The following is an 18,532-nucleotide window of genomic DNA, read 5'->3' on the forward strand; positions in this document are numbered from 1 at the left end:
GTTTTGGTTGCTCCTGGTGATTTAAATGTCGCCATATTCCTGATAAGAGAAAGCAGGGATAAAGTTTCAGAGGCAATGAAGAGTTAATATTTGTATGTCCACTTGAAATTACTCATGAATTTAGAGCTATCATTAAAAGTTGGAAATTATTTCAGAGAAAGAAAAACAAAGCCTCAGTATTTTAGAAAATTGGATAAGATGATGTCATAATTTCTTTGTGTCTCTTGACCTTTGATTCCAAAGGAAAATTGTGTCTCCAGAAAATTCAGGAACTTTTGAACCCGATGCTTATAATTTGTGGATCCTGCCATCTCTCTGTAGCCAAAAGAATGTAACATTTGCATTTGCCTGTGTTTCATCATCTTACCACCAGGGCACCTTGTACAAAAAACATAAAAGTGGAGAGCCTGATGACCTGAAACAATGAATTGATTTTTAAGTAAGGAAACAAGAATTTCCCACGGCCCTGAGCAGGAGCAAAGTTTTCCACCCCAGAACTTTTGTGTTAAAAATATAGAAGGTATGAGTTAACAGAAAGATCTTAGTCAAATTGAAGATTTGTAAGCAAATATGCAGAATCAATAAGAGATTGCCCTCGAGCCTTCCCAAAAGTTAGTAGACACTGGTACCTATTGGTTAATCGGTTATCCAGGGTATTGGCCTTATAGATTGTGGCAGCATCATTTCTCTCTGAGATCCTTTGTGAAGAAACAAGACAACAGCCTGGATAAACATTTAGATTATTAACTCCTTTCAGAGCTTTTTGATGCTACAATCCCCTACATCCCGTCTCTATTAAAGAGAACTGCTTTTTATGTGTTCCCCATCTGAACAAAGTATCACTTTGGACTGAATATAAATATGTACTCACACATATATTAACACACACATGAGGCTTTTTAAATGTAGTTTGGAACTTTAAAAACAAGATGATTTTTGCTCGTCTCTTCTGACATACTGAACATATAATGCATTAATCGGTTTACGTTCATTGTTGTTGAGTGAAATTTCCAGTTATTGGCAGTGCTTCCCATGACAGCAAATGGCATCCATGGCATTCTGAATCATGTTTAAGAAATGCTTTGGGAGCCAGCACCATGACATAAGGGCAAATGCGTCCCATAGGGACACCAATGGAAGTCTCAGCTGCTCCCTGCTAATGTGCCTGGAAAGCAGAATATGATCCAAGTACGTGGGCTTTGTCACCCATGTGGGAGACCTAGACAAAGCTCCTGGATCCTAGCTCAAGAGGGACAATTTTGGGAATAAATCGGCATATGGAACATTCATTCTTTCTCCCTCCCTCTCTCTAGACAGGAATCTTAAATCTTGGGTCTTCTTTGGAAACTACTTGGACTTTGTAGCAGTCCTGAGGAACTGCTACCCTGGTGAATTGAAAACACCCCACCTGCTCCAAGTACATGGAACCTTAGTATCAAAGATGATCAAGTGAGCATGATGTTAAACTAAATGAAGTTTCAAAATTCCACATTGTGAAACTGTTTAGGCATTAGTGCATATAGTGAAAAAATAGTTATCTACTATTATTTTCCAGTCACTTCATAACTTTTATCCATCATTAAGGTAATCTCTATGAGGTAGGAGAAATTGTCCCATTTCAAAGATAGAGAAATGGAGGTTCATCAAGTTGGGTGAATTTTTATTGTCCAGATAGCCAGGAAGTGGCCTATCTTCAAAGTCATTCATATATGCTATTCTGCAAAAAATGACTGTCCTCAACACTGCTGTGTTATCTTAACACTTCTCTTTTGAATTCTCTCTTTAGTTCTCATTCTTCATCTCTCGTAATCTCTTTCATGCCACCATAAGGTCAAGCCAATCCACAGTAATGGAAAGAAACCTAAACACCATTCTAACACGGAGACCTGAAGGAGATTTATTTTACATTTTCACAGAACTAAATTTCTTCAGATTTGAATTATGAAAAGGTTGTTTTTAATATAAATCGGTCTTGAAGACAGGTGATAAACACATAATCAAAACAAAGGAAAAGTGGTACTTTCACAATAGAACACAAGGGGGCACCCTAACCTAGGTTTTCCATACCTGCAGGGTTTGTGTCACACTGGATGCTACAAGAATTATCTATACACATACATTTTTTTTTAAGACACTTCATATTTTTATTCATGTATGTATATTTTAGCAGTGAAATCTTCTCGCAGTCAGAAAAACTAGTGCATTATTACTAAAATGCATCATATACATACACAGACACAACCAGCTAAATCTGATTATCTTCTCTGCCAAAATGATCTCACATCTCACAATTTGGAAACAGTCTGCATTGTAAAAATAGGAACCCTGTTAACAAGACCTGTGTTCTCTTCTTCATATCAATTTTCACACTAACTGTCTTTGGAATGACCTAACCAGGTCACTTCTCCCAAATCTGCAACTTAAGGCCTGTAAAAATAAAATGCATGTCGATATAGATGGTTTAGACTCTTGTTGCATATTAGAATCACTTTGCTGGCTAGGAGAAAATGAGTCCCATCTCAGGCTCTTTATATCAGGATGGACGAGTGAACAATGGCAGAACCACAGCATCTGTGCAGTCGAGAAGCTCCTGTGCTGATGCCAGTTAGCATCTAAGGCTGAAAATGATTCCACCAGTTTGTCTATGACTGCATTTCTTCCAGCCCAAGCTTCATCTTGATAAGAACCTGGCAGACACCACGTGGCTGCGTTTTTTGCTTCCTAATTATCTCACTGTCACAGGCCAGCACGCACGTGCAGAAGCACTTCGTCTCCTTTTCTGTGTACTGCTGTGGAGGTGAGATCTTACACTTCAGGCAAGTCATTCCGACATGGCTGAAAATGAAGAAACGGGCCAGCTCTTTTAGACAGTGCTATTTCTCTACTCGGGAGATGGACTCATGGGCCAATGACAAACACAGAGGCACATGCCTTTGCTACAGTATACAACACTGGCACGGCATGGATGTCAAGTAGAAGATACGAGCCTCAGCACATCTGCTACAAATATTAGGTCTCCAATAGCAGTACACATTCATCATGATTTTCAGATGAACGGAGGATGTTAACTTTGTTCTAGACATCTCTATCAAACCTTATCTAAAAATACGGTTTCTGGTATTTATACTCTAACGTGAATAGAATTTTCTCCTGACAGAACAGGAAACCAACAGATGGCTCAATTGCCAAGAGTTTTCTAAAGTGCTAATATCTTTATGTAGAGTATATTAACACATTGCGTTAAGATTTGCCACTTCTCCTCAAAGTAATTGCACAGAAATTGCTATGTCTCCAACATAGAATGAAAGTCTCAAAAGTGGAAACAAGTGCTATACACATTCAGAAAATTAACCATGTCTTCCATTTCCATTGAACTGACAGATTCCATTCAGTGTCTCCCCATCAATGTTCAAATTAGTATCTCAGGAGTTTCCATATCAATCTACTATTTGAAAGATTTTAGGTAAACAGTGATACCTATTCAAGATTTTTCAAGTTTTAAGGAAGACAGTTCAATTCTTACAGCCTTTTGTTCCTGGAAATAAAATGCCCGTTGTTAAAACTTATATTGGTAAGCATGTACATATTTTATAGCTTTGTAAGAAACGGGCTTTAATATGCTCTTACTCATGATTCAAAGCAGCTTACCTGTCCAAAGTATCATCAGATCTGTACCGGCTCAAAGTGGCTTTTGGCTCATCTCTTTCATTAATCTTCCTGTAGCAAAAATAAATTCCAGGAGATCAAATAAATTATAAAAAGTAATTTATAAAACCTGTCATACATTTGGCAAAACCTTGATCTATTGGGCATGAATGTAGATTTTTATTAGGGAATGACATATTTGGACTATCTGGTCCTCCTGGACCTGCGTTTGGCTAGAATAAACCACAGCTGACTCAATTCCCTATACTAATAAAGGATACTTTTTTTTAAAAGATTTATTTTTATTATTTTTTATTGGAAAAGTGGATATACAGGGAGGAGAGACAGAGAGGAAGATCTTCCGTCCGATGATTCACTCCCCAAGTGGGCGCAACGGCCAATGCTATGCCGATCCGAAGCCAGGAGCCTCTTCCGGGTCTCCCACGTGGGTGCAGGGTCCCAAAGCCTTGGGCCGTCCTTGACTGCTCTCCCGGACCACAGGCAGGGAGCTGGATGGGAAACGGGCCTGCCAGGATAGAACTGGCGCCCATATGGGATCCCGGGCGTGCAAGGCAAGGACCTTAACCATTTGCGCCACCGCGGTGGGCCCAATAAAGGATACTTTGCTAGATCCAATTATTTCTCACTGCAATGTAACATATTCAAATTTGGATAAAGCAAACAGCACGATGTCCAAAATGACTGTTAACATGTAATCTTGCCGATACTATTTTTTCCCAACAGGAACTCAACCCCTTATCAGCTCCGCTGTGTGTTTGCAGGGTGTCAGTGTCACCAAGCTGCACAATGGGCTAAATGCCACACTATGTTATTCAACACTGAGCACCTCAAACAGTATTGAAAGAAAACAACTTACTTGAAGAAAGAGGGAAGAGGAAGAAAAGAAACAAACAGGAAAAGATGAAAATAAATGACAACAAAGTGGGGACATGAAGGAAAGAATGGATAGGGAAAGAAAGAAAAAGAGTGCTGGGGGAAATCAAGACAGGAGGCAGAGAAAGGAGAGAAGACAGAATTGTGGAAGAGAACAGGGCCAGACAATAAAGGAAGAGAGAATAAGATGCCCAGTAATAGAAATGACCACAGAAAAGGCAACGAACCACAGGGACAAACAGGGCTGTGTAATGCCTCATCTAACCCTGTGAGGCAGCGAAAGTAAGCTTGCTGTGGGAAGAATGTCATAATTTATTGTGCTTTCATTTCAAACCGTTATTTGAAACCAACACATTAAAGAACTGAATCAAAAGAAACACTATCAATACTTCAGGTGTAATTTTAAACGTTGGCAGACAGGCACTTGGCAAAGCAGTGAAGATGCTACTTCAGAGTCCACATCCCATAACTGAATGCCTAATTCAGGTTCATGCTTTGCTCCCAATTCCAACTTCCTGCTAATATGTACTCTGGGAGGCAGACTGCAATAGCTCAAGTAGCTGAGGCCCTGCCGCTGAGTTAGGCTTCCTGGCTCTCAGCTTTATACCTGCTCAGTCCTGGCCACTACTTCACTTAGCAAGTGAAACTACAGGTGGGTGTGCTCTCCCTTCCCCACCCCTCCCTTTACCCCACCCTTCTCTCTTGCAAATCTGAATGCCAGCATGCAGAGGAGAGCCCCACACACTACTACAGTTGCACCCTGCGTGATAAATAGTACTTAAGGCTCAGCTCTTATCCCATGAAAACCAGAGCTCCTTAAGGCCATGTAGACACTTGTGTAAGCACAGCATCTGTCACAGTATAGTATACAGTAGGTGCTCCAAGGAGGCTGCTAAGTGAACAACAAGAACTACACCATTGTAAATGGAAAACTGGCAAAGGCCATTCTATGGGTAAAAAGGAGAAAAATAATTCCCCTGCTCCTTTAGGAAAACATATTCTGTGATATTAGTTACAGGTCAAGAAGAAAATGGCTATGGCATAAGGATGTACATTCTTGAGAATAAAACTTGATATGCTGCTTCGGTCAAAATGCTGGTCATCAAGAAGAAGGGCTTAGGAAACCAATATAGTTCCATAATAAAATAAACATGGATGCTATCAAGCTCTTCTTATACTAAAATAAGTTGTATGTACTCTTCTATAATTTGAATATGTTACTCAAGAATTTATATATGGGGTCAGTCTATTGGCTCAACTAACTAATCCTCTACCTACAAGCATGGGGATTGCATACAGGTGTCAGTTCATTTCTTGGCTGTTCCACTTCCCATCCAGCTTATGGCCCAGGAAAGCATAAGAGGATGGCCAAAGCCTTGGGACCCTGCACCCAAGTGGGAGACCTAGAAGGATCATCTGAATCTTAGTTTTGGATCAGATCAGCTTCAGCCATTGCAGCTATTTTGGGAGTGAGCTAGCTGATGAAACATCTTTCTGTCTTGCTGAAAATCAGAGGATATGTGGTTGACCATAGAATGTATGTGTCAGAATTGGGTGTCCACAGTTACTGAGGCCTATGTGGTAGACAGTATGCCTACATGCTCATGGGGGACATGACAACCAGTTCATTGAACTGCAGAGAACATCTAGTACCATGGAAGGCAGACAAATTAGACAGCTTTCCTGGACAAGTATCTGGAAGAATTGAGGCTCTAAGTGGACTATGTCAGCCAATGGGCCTGAGAAAGATTTGTTCAACCTTGGAGCAATGAAATGAACAGCATCTCAGAATTATCAGAACCAGTTGGGCAGTATCGGAGCACACTGCACATCGGGGACCCTGGGATGACAGCAGGTGGCCTTCCCCCATTCCTCAACACTGATGTGGTTGGGTTGATCTGAGAGGCTCTCTCTCCTTCTCTCCTGACTTTTTCCAGACACCAGAAGAAAAAAGGAGATTGTAGGAAGTTGTCTCATCTGCTTTCGTCCATTCCTCGACTCTCCCCACCCTACTGGTAGTCCACATGAGCATGCATCACTCTCAACTATGCAAACATCAAAAGATTACTTTATTATCTTAAAAAAAGATTTTTCTGTCTCCCCTTCACTTTGTAAATCTGCCTTTCCAATAAAAATAAATAAATCTTTAACAATAAAAAATAATGTATGAACAATTTCATCCTTAACTTCATATTAATGATATTTGGAGGTAAGGCCTTTGGGAGATAATCAGGGCTTGATGAGGTCACGAAGGTGTGGCTTCCATGATGATATTAGTGGCTTCCAAAGAAATAGGGGAGCCTGGTGCGATAGCGTAGTGGTTAAAGTCCTCGCCTTGCACGCCCCGGGATCCCATAGGGGTGCCGGTTCTAATCCCGGCAGCTCCACTTCCCATTCAGCTTTCTGCTTGTGGCTTGGGAAAGCAGTTGAAGACAACCCAAAGCCTTGGATTCTGCATCCATGTGGGAAACCCAGAAGAGCTGCTGGCTCCTGGCTTCGGACTGGCTCAGCTCCAGCTGTTGCAGTCACTTGGGGAGTGAATCATCGGACAGAAGATCTTCCTCCATGTCTCTCCTCCTCTCTGTATATCTGCCTTTCTAATAAAAATAAATCTTTAAAAAGAGATAGGGGACCTGAGTTAGCACATTGTTCCCTGTCCCCATGTGACAGCTCTTGGTCTTAGCACGAGGCCCCCATCAGATGCTAAGCAGGCACTGGCTTCATGTGTTTGGATTTTTGAGCTCCCTGAATCACAAGACAAACTCCCACTCTTTATGAATGACCTTTCCTAAGGTATTCTAGTAAAGCAACAGCAAATGAGCAAAGACATACACTAAAAATGTGAAGCTCCGTCTTCTGCTTTATCCTCCGCTACTAAACCAGACGGAACATGGTTCTGATAAACAATCAGCTTCTCCTTCTTGGTTTGGTTTCTTACACATATGTGTGCATAAGTGTGTTTTTAAAATAAGGATATTATTTATCTGATCAACCTGAGGTGTTTTTTTTTTTTGCATCATTGTGATAGCTACTTTTACCTAAAATTTCCTACTAATTTGCAACTGTGGGAATCTGTTTACTCACAAGCCCAAAAATTTCCATACAGAAATCTACTATGCCATAAACAAAGTCCACTCTACAGTTGTTTCTTCAAGACTGTCTTTCCAGTAGCATAAATCGGAGACACATCTTTTTTTCGTGTGGAAATCCCAGATAGCCTCACAGCTTCCCTTTTGTGTGCCCAGACATTTGGGAAAGTCTGAAGATGACCACAAGCATTCAGTTGTTCTAAACAAGTCTTCTCAGAGGACTATCTTTCTGTTTAGGCTAGCAATATTACACACCTTTTTGTTCTTGTGAACAATGTAAGCACCCACCTGTCCAAGGCTTCATGGGAGTTGTGTCGATTGAGTACCACCCTACCATAGTTCTCGTCTCTAAGGAAAAGAACAGAATCGTATCACATAACAAAGTAATCACAATATTTGTTAAGTACTGAATTAAAGAGATGGGAGAGAACTCAACAATGTTTGGCAAGCTCGAACTAATTCATTTGACTTCAGGCACAAGAACACAGCTATAAATCTACTTGAACCAGTCACTACTTGCAAGAGCATGGCAAAAAGACACAAGCTTGTCAGTACAGATGATCATTCATCCCATGAGATTTCCACATGATTCAACAATGAATGAGTGTTTTGTTTCATTTTGTTGTTGTTTTACTACAATGTGGGAGCACAAGGTATCTACTTTATATCAATTAGAAGAGCCATTTTTTATACAGGAAGGGAAAAATCAAAAGATTGTTACAAATATTGCCTAAGATTAATTAATTCCATTATGTCTGGGTATTTTAATGGACTTGGCTGTTTTCTTTGATAACTCACAGGAAAACAAATGTTAATGTTTGTGGCTAACATCATTCTCAAGTTTCTTTTTGAACTGTGAGAATATATAGCTTCTCTATTTGGTTCTTAAATTACCTTGTGAATTAAATAGGATGAACACTGTCAAATCCAACTCACAGATGAGAAAATGGATCAAGGATTCTGTAGCTTTCCTAGGATCACAAATTCTGCAAGTTACAGAGGTGAATCTCAGCACCAGATCTTTTTATTCCACCATCTGCTTTTCCTAATGACCAACTCTGTAATAAACATTTACAAATAAAATCTCCAATCCACGTCCTTCTTTCTTATTTAGTACACTAGACCCAAAGGCACAGATAATTTTAAGAAATGTCAAAACAAGTAGTTGAGTTTTGGGACTTGAGACAAGAATAATTACCTGAGTCTTTTTCATGTCAACCTAGCCAAACTTGAAACACCACTTTTCCTGGTTTGGCTCTACTAATATTACTCAACACTTTGGAATCACTTTTAATAAAGCTATAAAATAATTGTGGTGAGCAACTTAAAAAGACAGCTGGACAGTGAAACTGAAACACTGCCAGAAACACCCCCAAAGACCCAACAAAGACTTTCCCATCTGCCTTGATATCCCTTCCCAAGTTGGTGAGAAAGTAAGAGACACCAGGTGTGTTCCTACATAAGAAGAATCAGGACACACAGTCCAGAATGGAGCCAGTGGGAATTGGAGAGGCCAATTTCCCTTCAATGAATGCTTGCAGTGCCAGCCATGTTGGCTTTCTGGCCCTTTCCAGAAAGACTTGCTTGGCATGAAACCAAATTCTTACCAAGTTTGTTCTGTCTTAGATGTCTCTATGGCCACCCATCTGTGTAAATATTTATAAACCAAAATGTATTATCTACATTTGACATCACAGAAAAACAGAAACACACGCCAGACTCCACCAGATGCAGGAAGTGCTGTTTCACAGAAGTGATTTCTGTCCCCTTAGTGCTAACTCCGGAAGGTAGTCTCTATAAGTACCCTAACAGTTCCTTAAAGTAATAAAATTTAATGAAAAGGAAAGCCACAGGTATGTTTATATAACAGAAATATGTCCATCAAATAGCTATGTCTCAACAGTTTATACAAAGTTTAGAATTAGTGTCCCATAATGTAGAGTATCTCAGCTTCAGGCCTATTGACAAATTAGGTTTGTTCATTTTTTTACTGTAAGGCTGTGTAGTACATCATAGGACTTGGAGCAGCATCCCTTACCTCTACTCACAAATACCATAGTGAGCCCCAATTTTGACAAGCACAAATGTCCCTAACATTGTCAGAAGTCCGTTGCAGTAAAATTGCTCATGGTTAAGAAACACTGATGAAATTAAATGCAATGGGTCTTATGAAAATTCCAACTACAACACTTAGTAGCTGAAAGCCACTGGACAAGTTTCCTAACTTCTCCGAGCTTTAGCTTCCTCTTCTGTAAATTTATGGTATGATATCCACCTTGTGTATTTGTTGTCATATTAGGTGATTCTTCATATTAAGAGGATCTAGCATCAAACCTGACACATTAGGAAATAAGAAACTGTATACATATGCCCATATCATTTATACTCTGTATCTAACTTATTATGTGTAAAAATTTAGGATAGGGAAAATATCTATTATAAATATAAGTATATTGGCAATGAGGATACATGTCTGTGATCGTAATATTCAGAGCTTTAAAAACGCACCTAGCAGAAACAATACTTAAAGCAAACCAAACTGCCAGAGGTGTTTTCTCCTCTAAAGTAAGGTCACATTTCCCACCCTTCTAATAACCACAAATTGATGGCTCTAGCAAGGGTTGAAATGAGTTAGTGAGTTATAAATTTCACATGTGCATATAGACACTTTAGATAAATCACTATTAAATTTCAAATCACATTATTATATGTTTTTCTCAACTGACAAGATTGACACATAGCTGGAATCTCCCTGTAGTAGATGTAACTATTATTATTTTTTTATTTACTGTTAACTATGAAAATCACGTATTCTCAGTTTATCCAGCAAGCACACGATCTATTCCAGGTGACAGCCATGCTCTTCTTAGTAATGATTCATGCTCTCTAATGTATGCTGCAGATAGTAAGACAGATTCTTGAACACCTAGTAGAACCAATTTAAGCCATCTATATCTCACCAAAAGTTGGCTGTGAAACAATCACCATTCAGATGGCCATTGGCTTCCCCAGCAGAGTGCCTCTCTGCTTATCCAGCCACCCAACCTTCTCACGCCCCCTTACTTCTCTTCTTCAGGACGTTTCTTGATCCAGCTGCTATCTTGTAAGAAAGTCCTTCTTTTGTTCACCTCATGAAAGCCCTGTTGCCTCAGCGCAGTCCCTTGAGTTGTGCTTTTCATCGCTACCAACAGAAAGATGGGAAATTAGGAGAAGTTGCAGTGATAAGCTGGATGTGGGTTGTCAACCTGAAAATCTAGAGTCACATCTGATCGGCCAGCATTAGTTCTAGACTAACAAGTCAGTACTGTCTCATAGCAGGGCACACCAGCAAGAAAGAACAAATCCCATACCTCATCATCAAAGATAGCATATAAAATTGCTTAGGTGCCAACTGAAACTGCCAGTGCAGCTCACAGAGCCCTATACTACTCCTGAGAAAGTGGAACTGCCAGTCTGGGATAAACCAGGCCAGGGTTTTGTGGGGATGATAAGTGTAGTCCATATGAAATACATCTTGGCAGCACACATGACTGTTTTTATAGTACATAGTAAAAAACAACCAACAAGTCCTGGAATATTTGATTACAGGCAACTACATTCTTTGATCTCATGGGAGCAGTAAGTATAGAAGGTCACACTTTAGAAATAGAAAAAAAAATTTATATTGCAGTTACATGAGTAAAAACTCTAATACGCTTGTTTTTCTTTTTTAAGCTCTAGAAATGTACCTTAGTAAGACTCTTGTTTCTAAGCATTCAGTATTATTGAAGAATTAGAATAGGAACCACCACTGTGTCTCAGCAGGTTAAGGTACCATCTGTTGCGCTGGCATCCAATATGGGCACTAGTTCAACTCCTGGCTGTTACAATTCCAGTCTAACTCCCTTCAAATGTGCCTGGGAAATCAGTGGAAGACGGCTCAAGTGTTTTGGCCCTGGCATCCATAATGGGAGACCTGCATGGAGTTCCTGGCTGCACTCCATCCTAACCCCAGCCATCATGGCTACTTCGGGGACTAAACCAGCAGATGAAAGATAATATCTTTCTCTCTCTCTTTCTTTCTCTCTCTCTCTTTCTCTCTTTCTCAGAGACACACACACACTTTCTTTCTCTTTCTGCCTCCCCCTCCCTCACTCCCTCCTTTTCTTCCTTCCTCCTGCTCTGTCTTTCTTCCTTCTTTCCTTCCTTCCTTTCTTTTTTTTCTTTCTTCCTCTCTTCCTTCCTTCCTTTCTTTTTCTTTCTTTCTTTTTTCCTTTCTTTCTTTCTTTCTTCCTTTTTCTCTCAGTGGACTTTTATTTTTCCTTTTGCACTTATTATGCCATGAATTCATACTGAATGAGTTCCAACAGCTCAGGCTCCTTTCCATTGATTCTAACAAAATGGGCTTTTCTGGATGGAGCAGGATGGCACATTAGTCGAACCCAGACACTTTTCTCTTGGGCTTTTTTTCTTTTTCTGATCATTTTCTTTCACTTGTTTCAGGAAGCTATATTGGCTGCTTAATATACTCAATATGCACATTTATTCTCTTGGCAAGAATCTTTTCCTTAACTTGTTTGTTAACAATAATGCCAACAGCATGCTGGTAACACTGCAGACTCAGTTTTGCCATGGTGACATTTATGGGGCATTCCTTTTTGAACAGTATCCATTCCCTTGACATCTAAAATGTCACCCTTCTCATAAATACACATGTATGCAGCCAAAGAACAACTCTCTGTTTCCCAAGAAGCCTAGAGAACATGTAACGGGTGCCTTTCTTCCTTTGTGCTTGTCATCTTGGAGACTTTCTGGAAGATGACAGCTCTGGCACAAGACTTCCCCCTCCCTTTCTGCCTTTCTAATAAAAAAATCTTTAAAAAAATAATTAGGACAGTGAATTGGCTTTCCCAAACTTTTAAGTTTTCTGAGTGAAAGAAACATTGTCTACATTACCATTTCCTGTGGGAGATGATTTGCTTAAAGGAAAACTGGACATGCTGCCTTCCAGTAAGGATCTAAAAAAACAATAGGGCTGGAAGAGAACAGAACAATGAGTCTAAGAATCTGTCAGAGATGGTATATGGCTAAAAGACATTTTTTCAATGACATTCAGAAAGTCACAAGATCTGGTATAACAAATACATGACATGAAGTTACCCCTAAGAACCTGAGAGCTCATCTCTTCAACATGCTCATTTTGAGGATGGATAAAGTGGGATCTGGGGGCATTTAGTGTACCCAGTGTTGTATAATAAGCCACTTGTTGAATCAGGCAATAAGTCAACTCATTGACTCAATCAATGACTATGCACTATGCCTTCTGTTAAAACAGAAGCAGGCACAAACAGATGGGTTTGACAGGCGTCTGATCACAGCAAGGAAAGAGATTCGTGTGCTAAAATACACAGCACAGTTTGAAGAGCACAAGAAGAGCTCATTGCCTCCTTCTCTGGAGAAGTCAGAACAAATCCAGAAGACTCAGGTGTAGCTAGAAGGAAAGACACTGGTAATTTCAGGCACTGCCATGTGGGAGAGCCCGAGTTCCTTAGCCATGGAGGACAGTCCGAGTTCTCTGCTGGGAAATAAGTTGTCCCATGGTTTCTCCACTGAAATAAGTTTTCCATGGTTAGTCCTAGATTAACACAGTACCCAAAATTGAAGCATGGCTGTGTGGACAATTTTGTCATTGTACTCCCACACTCCATTCCACTCACCAAATAAATTACAAATTATGTTTGATGACTATGTAAACATCAATACAATCCAACCTGGATACATTTTATATGCTCATTATTATTATTTACATTCATATATTTTTCTTTCATGGTTAAAATAAACTAAAATTAGGCAATTTTGGTGGGTTTTAAAGACGTGACAGTCTTGGGCACTAGGTCTGGTTAGTTCTGGGCTTCTCCAGAACTTCTCCTGAGGGAAATGAGATGGCCCTCACCCTGGGTGTGGTGGTTGTCCTTTTCAGTGTCCACCCAACTAGACAGGAGGTGGGATACTGCAGAGACACTTGACGCCCGAGTCAGATACCAGTTCTAGGTCCAGCTTTATCACATTCAAGTTTGATAAGTAAACTACTTAACCTTCCTATAAAATGGGGCTAATGAAACCGTTCATCTACTTCATAAGGTTGTCATGATTTCAAATGAATTATGTAGACAGAGATCATTTTGTAGGATTCGTGAGTGCTACCAGACTGAAGATAATCCTCAGACAATGTTCGTCTGCAATGTAACTTGTAGGTTCTCAAAATTTCCATTTCCCATTGTCCTGTGCCAAACTTTCCCTTGAAACAACTTGCCTCAGGACCTGACGTGGGAATCATTGCTTTAGATCTTTTTTCTCCCCCCAGGAGTCTCCATTTAGAAAGTCAGAAGGTATGCAAACTATCATAGAACCCATGTGGGTCTCTACCTGATCATGGTTGGGCAGGTCCAAGCTGATAAGTTTCTGGTAAGTTTCCCTTTGCTGATGGAGCTCCCTAGTCCCGTAGCCTCCCCAGTTCCGTAGCCTCCCCATCCAATACAACCCCCAGCCAACTGACTCAGGATAAAAAAATCTCAAGGAAGAAACAAGTGAGTATGGCAATAAGGCAATTCTGGGATAGAATCCCATTGAAACTCAGGAGAACATTTTGTTCAGCTCCTTCTGCATCCTCTCCTTTGGTCCCTTCTCCTAAGAGCACATCTTCCTCAAGTCACAGGTTACTATTTCTAGGGAATCCAACCTAAGACAAGATCTAGCAGCCAATGTACTATAGGGACCATTATCCAGAGACCTGCAAATGTTCACAACACTAAGAGCCAAAAGCCTGAAGTTACAGGGACCTGTATTTAAATGATGCCATGTACTAACTGACACCTTTATGAACTCAGGTCCCTCATCTCAAAAATGAGGTAAAATAGAGCTGTTATGAAAAATCAAACGGAATAGCATATACAACATATCAAATGATTATCAAACACAGAGTAAGTTTTCAATAACTTTTAATTAATTTGTGCCTTTGCACTATCATCTTGGACAACAGAGAGAAAAGACCTAAAAGACATATGGATCAGCACACAGAAGAAATGGAATAGACCTGAATCTGAACAGCTGCACATTCAGATCAAGAAAGGAGTCCTCCATTGCATACACTTGGAGTTACAAAAAGATAAGAAGGAAAGATAAAGAGAAATGTAAGTATAGATTTAAATCCCAACTAATCCTAAATTTTGCCTCTGTCTGGCCCAGCCCCTTGGGACCCTTGGCTAACCCATTCAGCTCAAGGGATCACTGAATAATAGAAATCATCACAGGATTGCCTTTTCTCTGGGTTCCCTGATTTCCACTCAAAAACATGAACCCAAATGGGCACAGCATCACATATTGTTCAAACAGTGGAAACAACCCTAATAACAATCAATGGATGTGTGGATCCACAGTGTTGTATAGCCACACAATGGAGTAAAAAAAAAAAGCATAGTGTTGATTCCTGTTATTACATGGATAAAATCTGAAACATTAGGCAAAATGAAGAAAGCCACATACCGAAGATGAAAGACTACATAAATTTATTTGAAATGCACAGAAAAGTCAATCCCAAAGAAAGAAATCATATTAATGTTCACTCAGCATTTGGGGAGGGTCAATGCACAGTGATTGTTAATGGAAATAAAATATCTTTGGATTTAAAGAAAATGTTCTGAAATTATGCAGTGGTGATTGTCACTAATAAGAGAATATGATATTCAACACCATCTTAAAAAGTTAGTAATTATTTGGTCATCTGTTTTCTGTCATTTCAAAGGAGCATGCTCTTGTAAAAATATAATATATGCAAACACCATTATTTAATATTTACTATCCACATAAATATGTATTTTATCTATAAAACAAATATATTAAATAAAAAGTTGCCCCTTTAGCTATAAAATTAAGTATGCTTTTAAAAAAATTGAATGTTAACACTAAGATTCAGATATCCACTTATACATATCATGTTCTATCCATACTGTTTGAGCTAACTTTTCTAAACAAATATACTTTTCATGTGAAAAGTTCCCTTATCTGTTATAGAGGGTCAAAGATGTATATTAGATCCCAGTATATTACTTCCCCCGTCTTGAGGTCAACACCTCTCTTCTCCCCATTAGATCTCCTCCTGACTTTTCATTTCTGCTCCCCAGCACTTCCCATCTCCTTCAAGTATTCAAACTCCATCTGACCCTTTTTCCTCAGGAAGGTTACTTCTGTCTTTTAATCAGTCTGAAGTAAAACGTGCCTGTGCAGGCAACACGTGAACATCAGGTTACTGATAGCATAGAGGAAGAAATGATGGGCCTGAAGCTAGAAAGACTGAGCACTGTTTCAGGGTGTGAGCAAGATCACACCAGATATGTCTAAGGTTTATTAAGGAGTCTTTTTAACCAAGCTTGGTGATAACAGAGCATACTAGAAATAGCAGATCACAAGTCCATACGGGAACCCAACCAATCATAATCCAACCAAACATAATCCAAAGGGGAACAAATGGTCATTACCCTTAAGTCCATCCGTTAAGTTGAAGACCTATGTCCCAGCTTCCCCCAAAATATAAGTTATCCTAAGAGACATGCAACGAATAACCTGGAACACTTATAAAGCTGCAGACATTCACCTTTCCTTGGCTTCTCTGCCCGCATTCCACTACTGCTAAGCCTCCTCTCTCCTGGAACTCCTGATAGTACACAGACCAGAAACAACGTTAATGTATCCATTGTCCCATCTAAGCAGTACACAGGGACCATGCTCAGGGGATTACCTGTCCTGGGTCAGCCAAGAGTCGAGGTGCCAGAGTAACGGAAACACCTGACCAGAAAGTGAGAGAGTGAGCTCCTGGGCCTTTTAAAGGAGCTTGTGAGGGGAGTGGTTACACAACATTGCAATAAGATCCCCTCTCAGTTGATAGGTGAGTCACAGGTGGGCAAGAGCGAATACCTAAGTGTTGTGAGTTAAGGAGTTAATTGGCGCTCATTGAGATGGGCAGGAACAGGAACTGGGCTTGTAGCTAAAAAGACTAATTGGACTCATCTGCATCTCGTCCAACATCCCAGCCGAATTAGGACGTGGTGGGGAAGGGTATACCAGGAGAGATGAAGGAGCAATCACTGGCTGCACTCTATAACTTTGCTGCTGGTTGTGCTAAGCAGGGCTTCACAGTAACATTAAAAGCTTGTCATAGAAACTAAATGAGACAATACTTTATATTTTACTCTAAGATCATATAAAGTATTACTGTTATCTAAATTTTATTTTAAATTTTAGTAATAAAAACTGTACATATTTAGGAACTACAGTGGGATATTTCAAAACATGTAATGATCAAATCAAGGTAAGCAACTTTTCCCCATTTATTGACACTATTTTTGATTGGAAGTTTAAAGCACCATTATTCTATTTGTCCATGAACTACGCACTAGGTTATAGTGGACTCAATAGTGTTGTGTAACACTGGAAAACATATTTCTCCAATGATCTCTAATTAGGGACCCATCATCTAGGTTTCCTAAAAGTGCAGCCTGGTCTAGGAGGAGGGTAGAAGCGGCAAATGGGAAAGATATCAAGAAAAATCTAAAACCAACACTGGCCAGGCCATAAAAGAAGCAATAAGGTGAAAACTGTGGTGTACTGGGGGGTCGGGGGGAGAGTTCACCTGACACAGTTTCTAGAGCGTATCCCCAAAATCAGATGGGCAGTGGGGGCAGAGGTGGCTGGTATGTATGTGTGTCAGGGGTAGAGAGGCATAAGTATAAGATATCTGCTCATCCTTAACAGAGAGAAAGAGGTTAGGGCCAGGACCCGTTCATATGACTTAACCTCCTTTGTTCTTAGTTTAGTGGCTTTGTGGAGAATACCTAACTACCAAAGACATGAAAGAGTCAGACCCTCTAGGAAGATGTTGAATCTTACTGAAGCCAGCCCCTATTTAAGGCAGAGAAAATACCTGATTCTCTCAATGTAGCTCCCTACAGAAAGTGCTGAAAATCTGAGAATCTGCTGAGATCTTCCCCCTGCCATCAGGGTTCCAACATAGGCAATGGAGAGGGTGTGGATGGAGGACAGCTCCACTGAGGTATTGCATAGTTGGCTTGGAAACTCCTCTACACTCAGAATCCAAGCATTTTTATTACTAGAATGCAAATCACTAAATCCACTATATTTTTAATCAACCAGGAAATCATTGAGAATATAATCAGTGTCATATGTGGGACATCATGAATATTTTTAATTTTAAAAAAGCATTTTCATGCCCAAAAATGTTAATTATAATCCCTTCAGATGTTAGGATAATCTTTATTTCTACCTTTAGTATGCCTCCAGGACATCATCCCTCCTTCTTTTAAATTAAAATTTTACCTTTTTAAAATTTAATATTTGTCTTGAGCTTTTGGAGGGCACCAAAGGTAGCCTGTTCAAATGGGAGTAGCAAGGTCCAATAATGAGTGATTTGGAAGTTTCCAAAAATGGACATGTAGCTCACTGTGCTTACTTATTTGATATCATTCTCCTTTTCTTCGTTACTAGTAGCTGAAACTGCATTTCTGAACCATCCTTGAAGTTAAAGGAAGGCACATTTGTAGCTCTATTTTTAAAACTAATTATTTATTTGAAAGTCAGTGACAGAAACAGAGAGAGAGAGAGAGAGCTCTCCCATCTGCTGATTAATTTCCCTGATGCCAGCAATGGCAGGAGCCAGAAGCTTCATTTGGATCTTTTAAAAATGGAAGCAGGGGCCCAAGAACTTGGGCCATCTTCTGCTTTTCCCAGGCCATCATCAGGAAGCCAGATTAGAATATGAACCACCTCCCATATGGATACCAGCATGGCAAGCAGTAGTTCTATTTGCTACACCACATTGATGACCTCTAGTTCTGACTATTAAGTACAAGTCA

The 18,532-nt window shown here is 39.9% G+C and overlaps 1 protein-coding gene across 1 annotated transcript in view; it reads right to left on the bottom strand.

The window, feature by feature from the left end:
- Positions 1–12,640, bottom strand: part of SCEL (sciellin) — an 83,276-nt gene extending 70,636 nt beyond the window's left edge. The window contains exons 1-6 of the mRNA XM_040991266.1: positions 12,564–12,640; positions 10,692–10,809; positions 7,917–7,976; positions 3,649–3,717; positions 630–698; positions 1–39 (exon numbers count right to left, since the gene is read on the bottom strand). Coding sequence (XP_040847200.1) covers positions 1–39; positions 630–698; positions 3,649–3,717; positions 7,917–7,976; positions 10,692–10,809; positions 12,564–12,606 — 398 coding nt within the window. The 5' untranslated portion in view covers positions 12,607–12,640. The remainder of the gene's footprint in view (positions 40–629; positions 699–3,648; positions 3,718–7,916; positions 7,977–10,691; positions 10,810–12,563) is intronic.
- Between the last annotated feature and the right edge of the window lie 5,892 nt (positions 12,641–18,532).

Source organism: Ochotona curzoniae, unplaced genomic scaffold (genome assembly GCF_017591425.1).
Source record: "Ochotona curzoniae isolate NIBS_2020 unplaced genomic scaffold, NIBS_Ocur_1.0 contig_64, whole genome shotgun sequence".
Classification (NCBI taxonomy): domain Eukaryota; kingdom Metazoa; phylum Chordata; class Mammalia; order Lagomorpha; family Ochotonidae; genus Ochotona; species Ochotona curzoniae.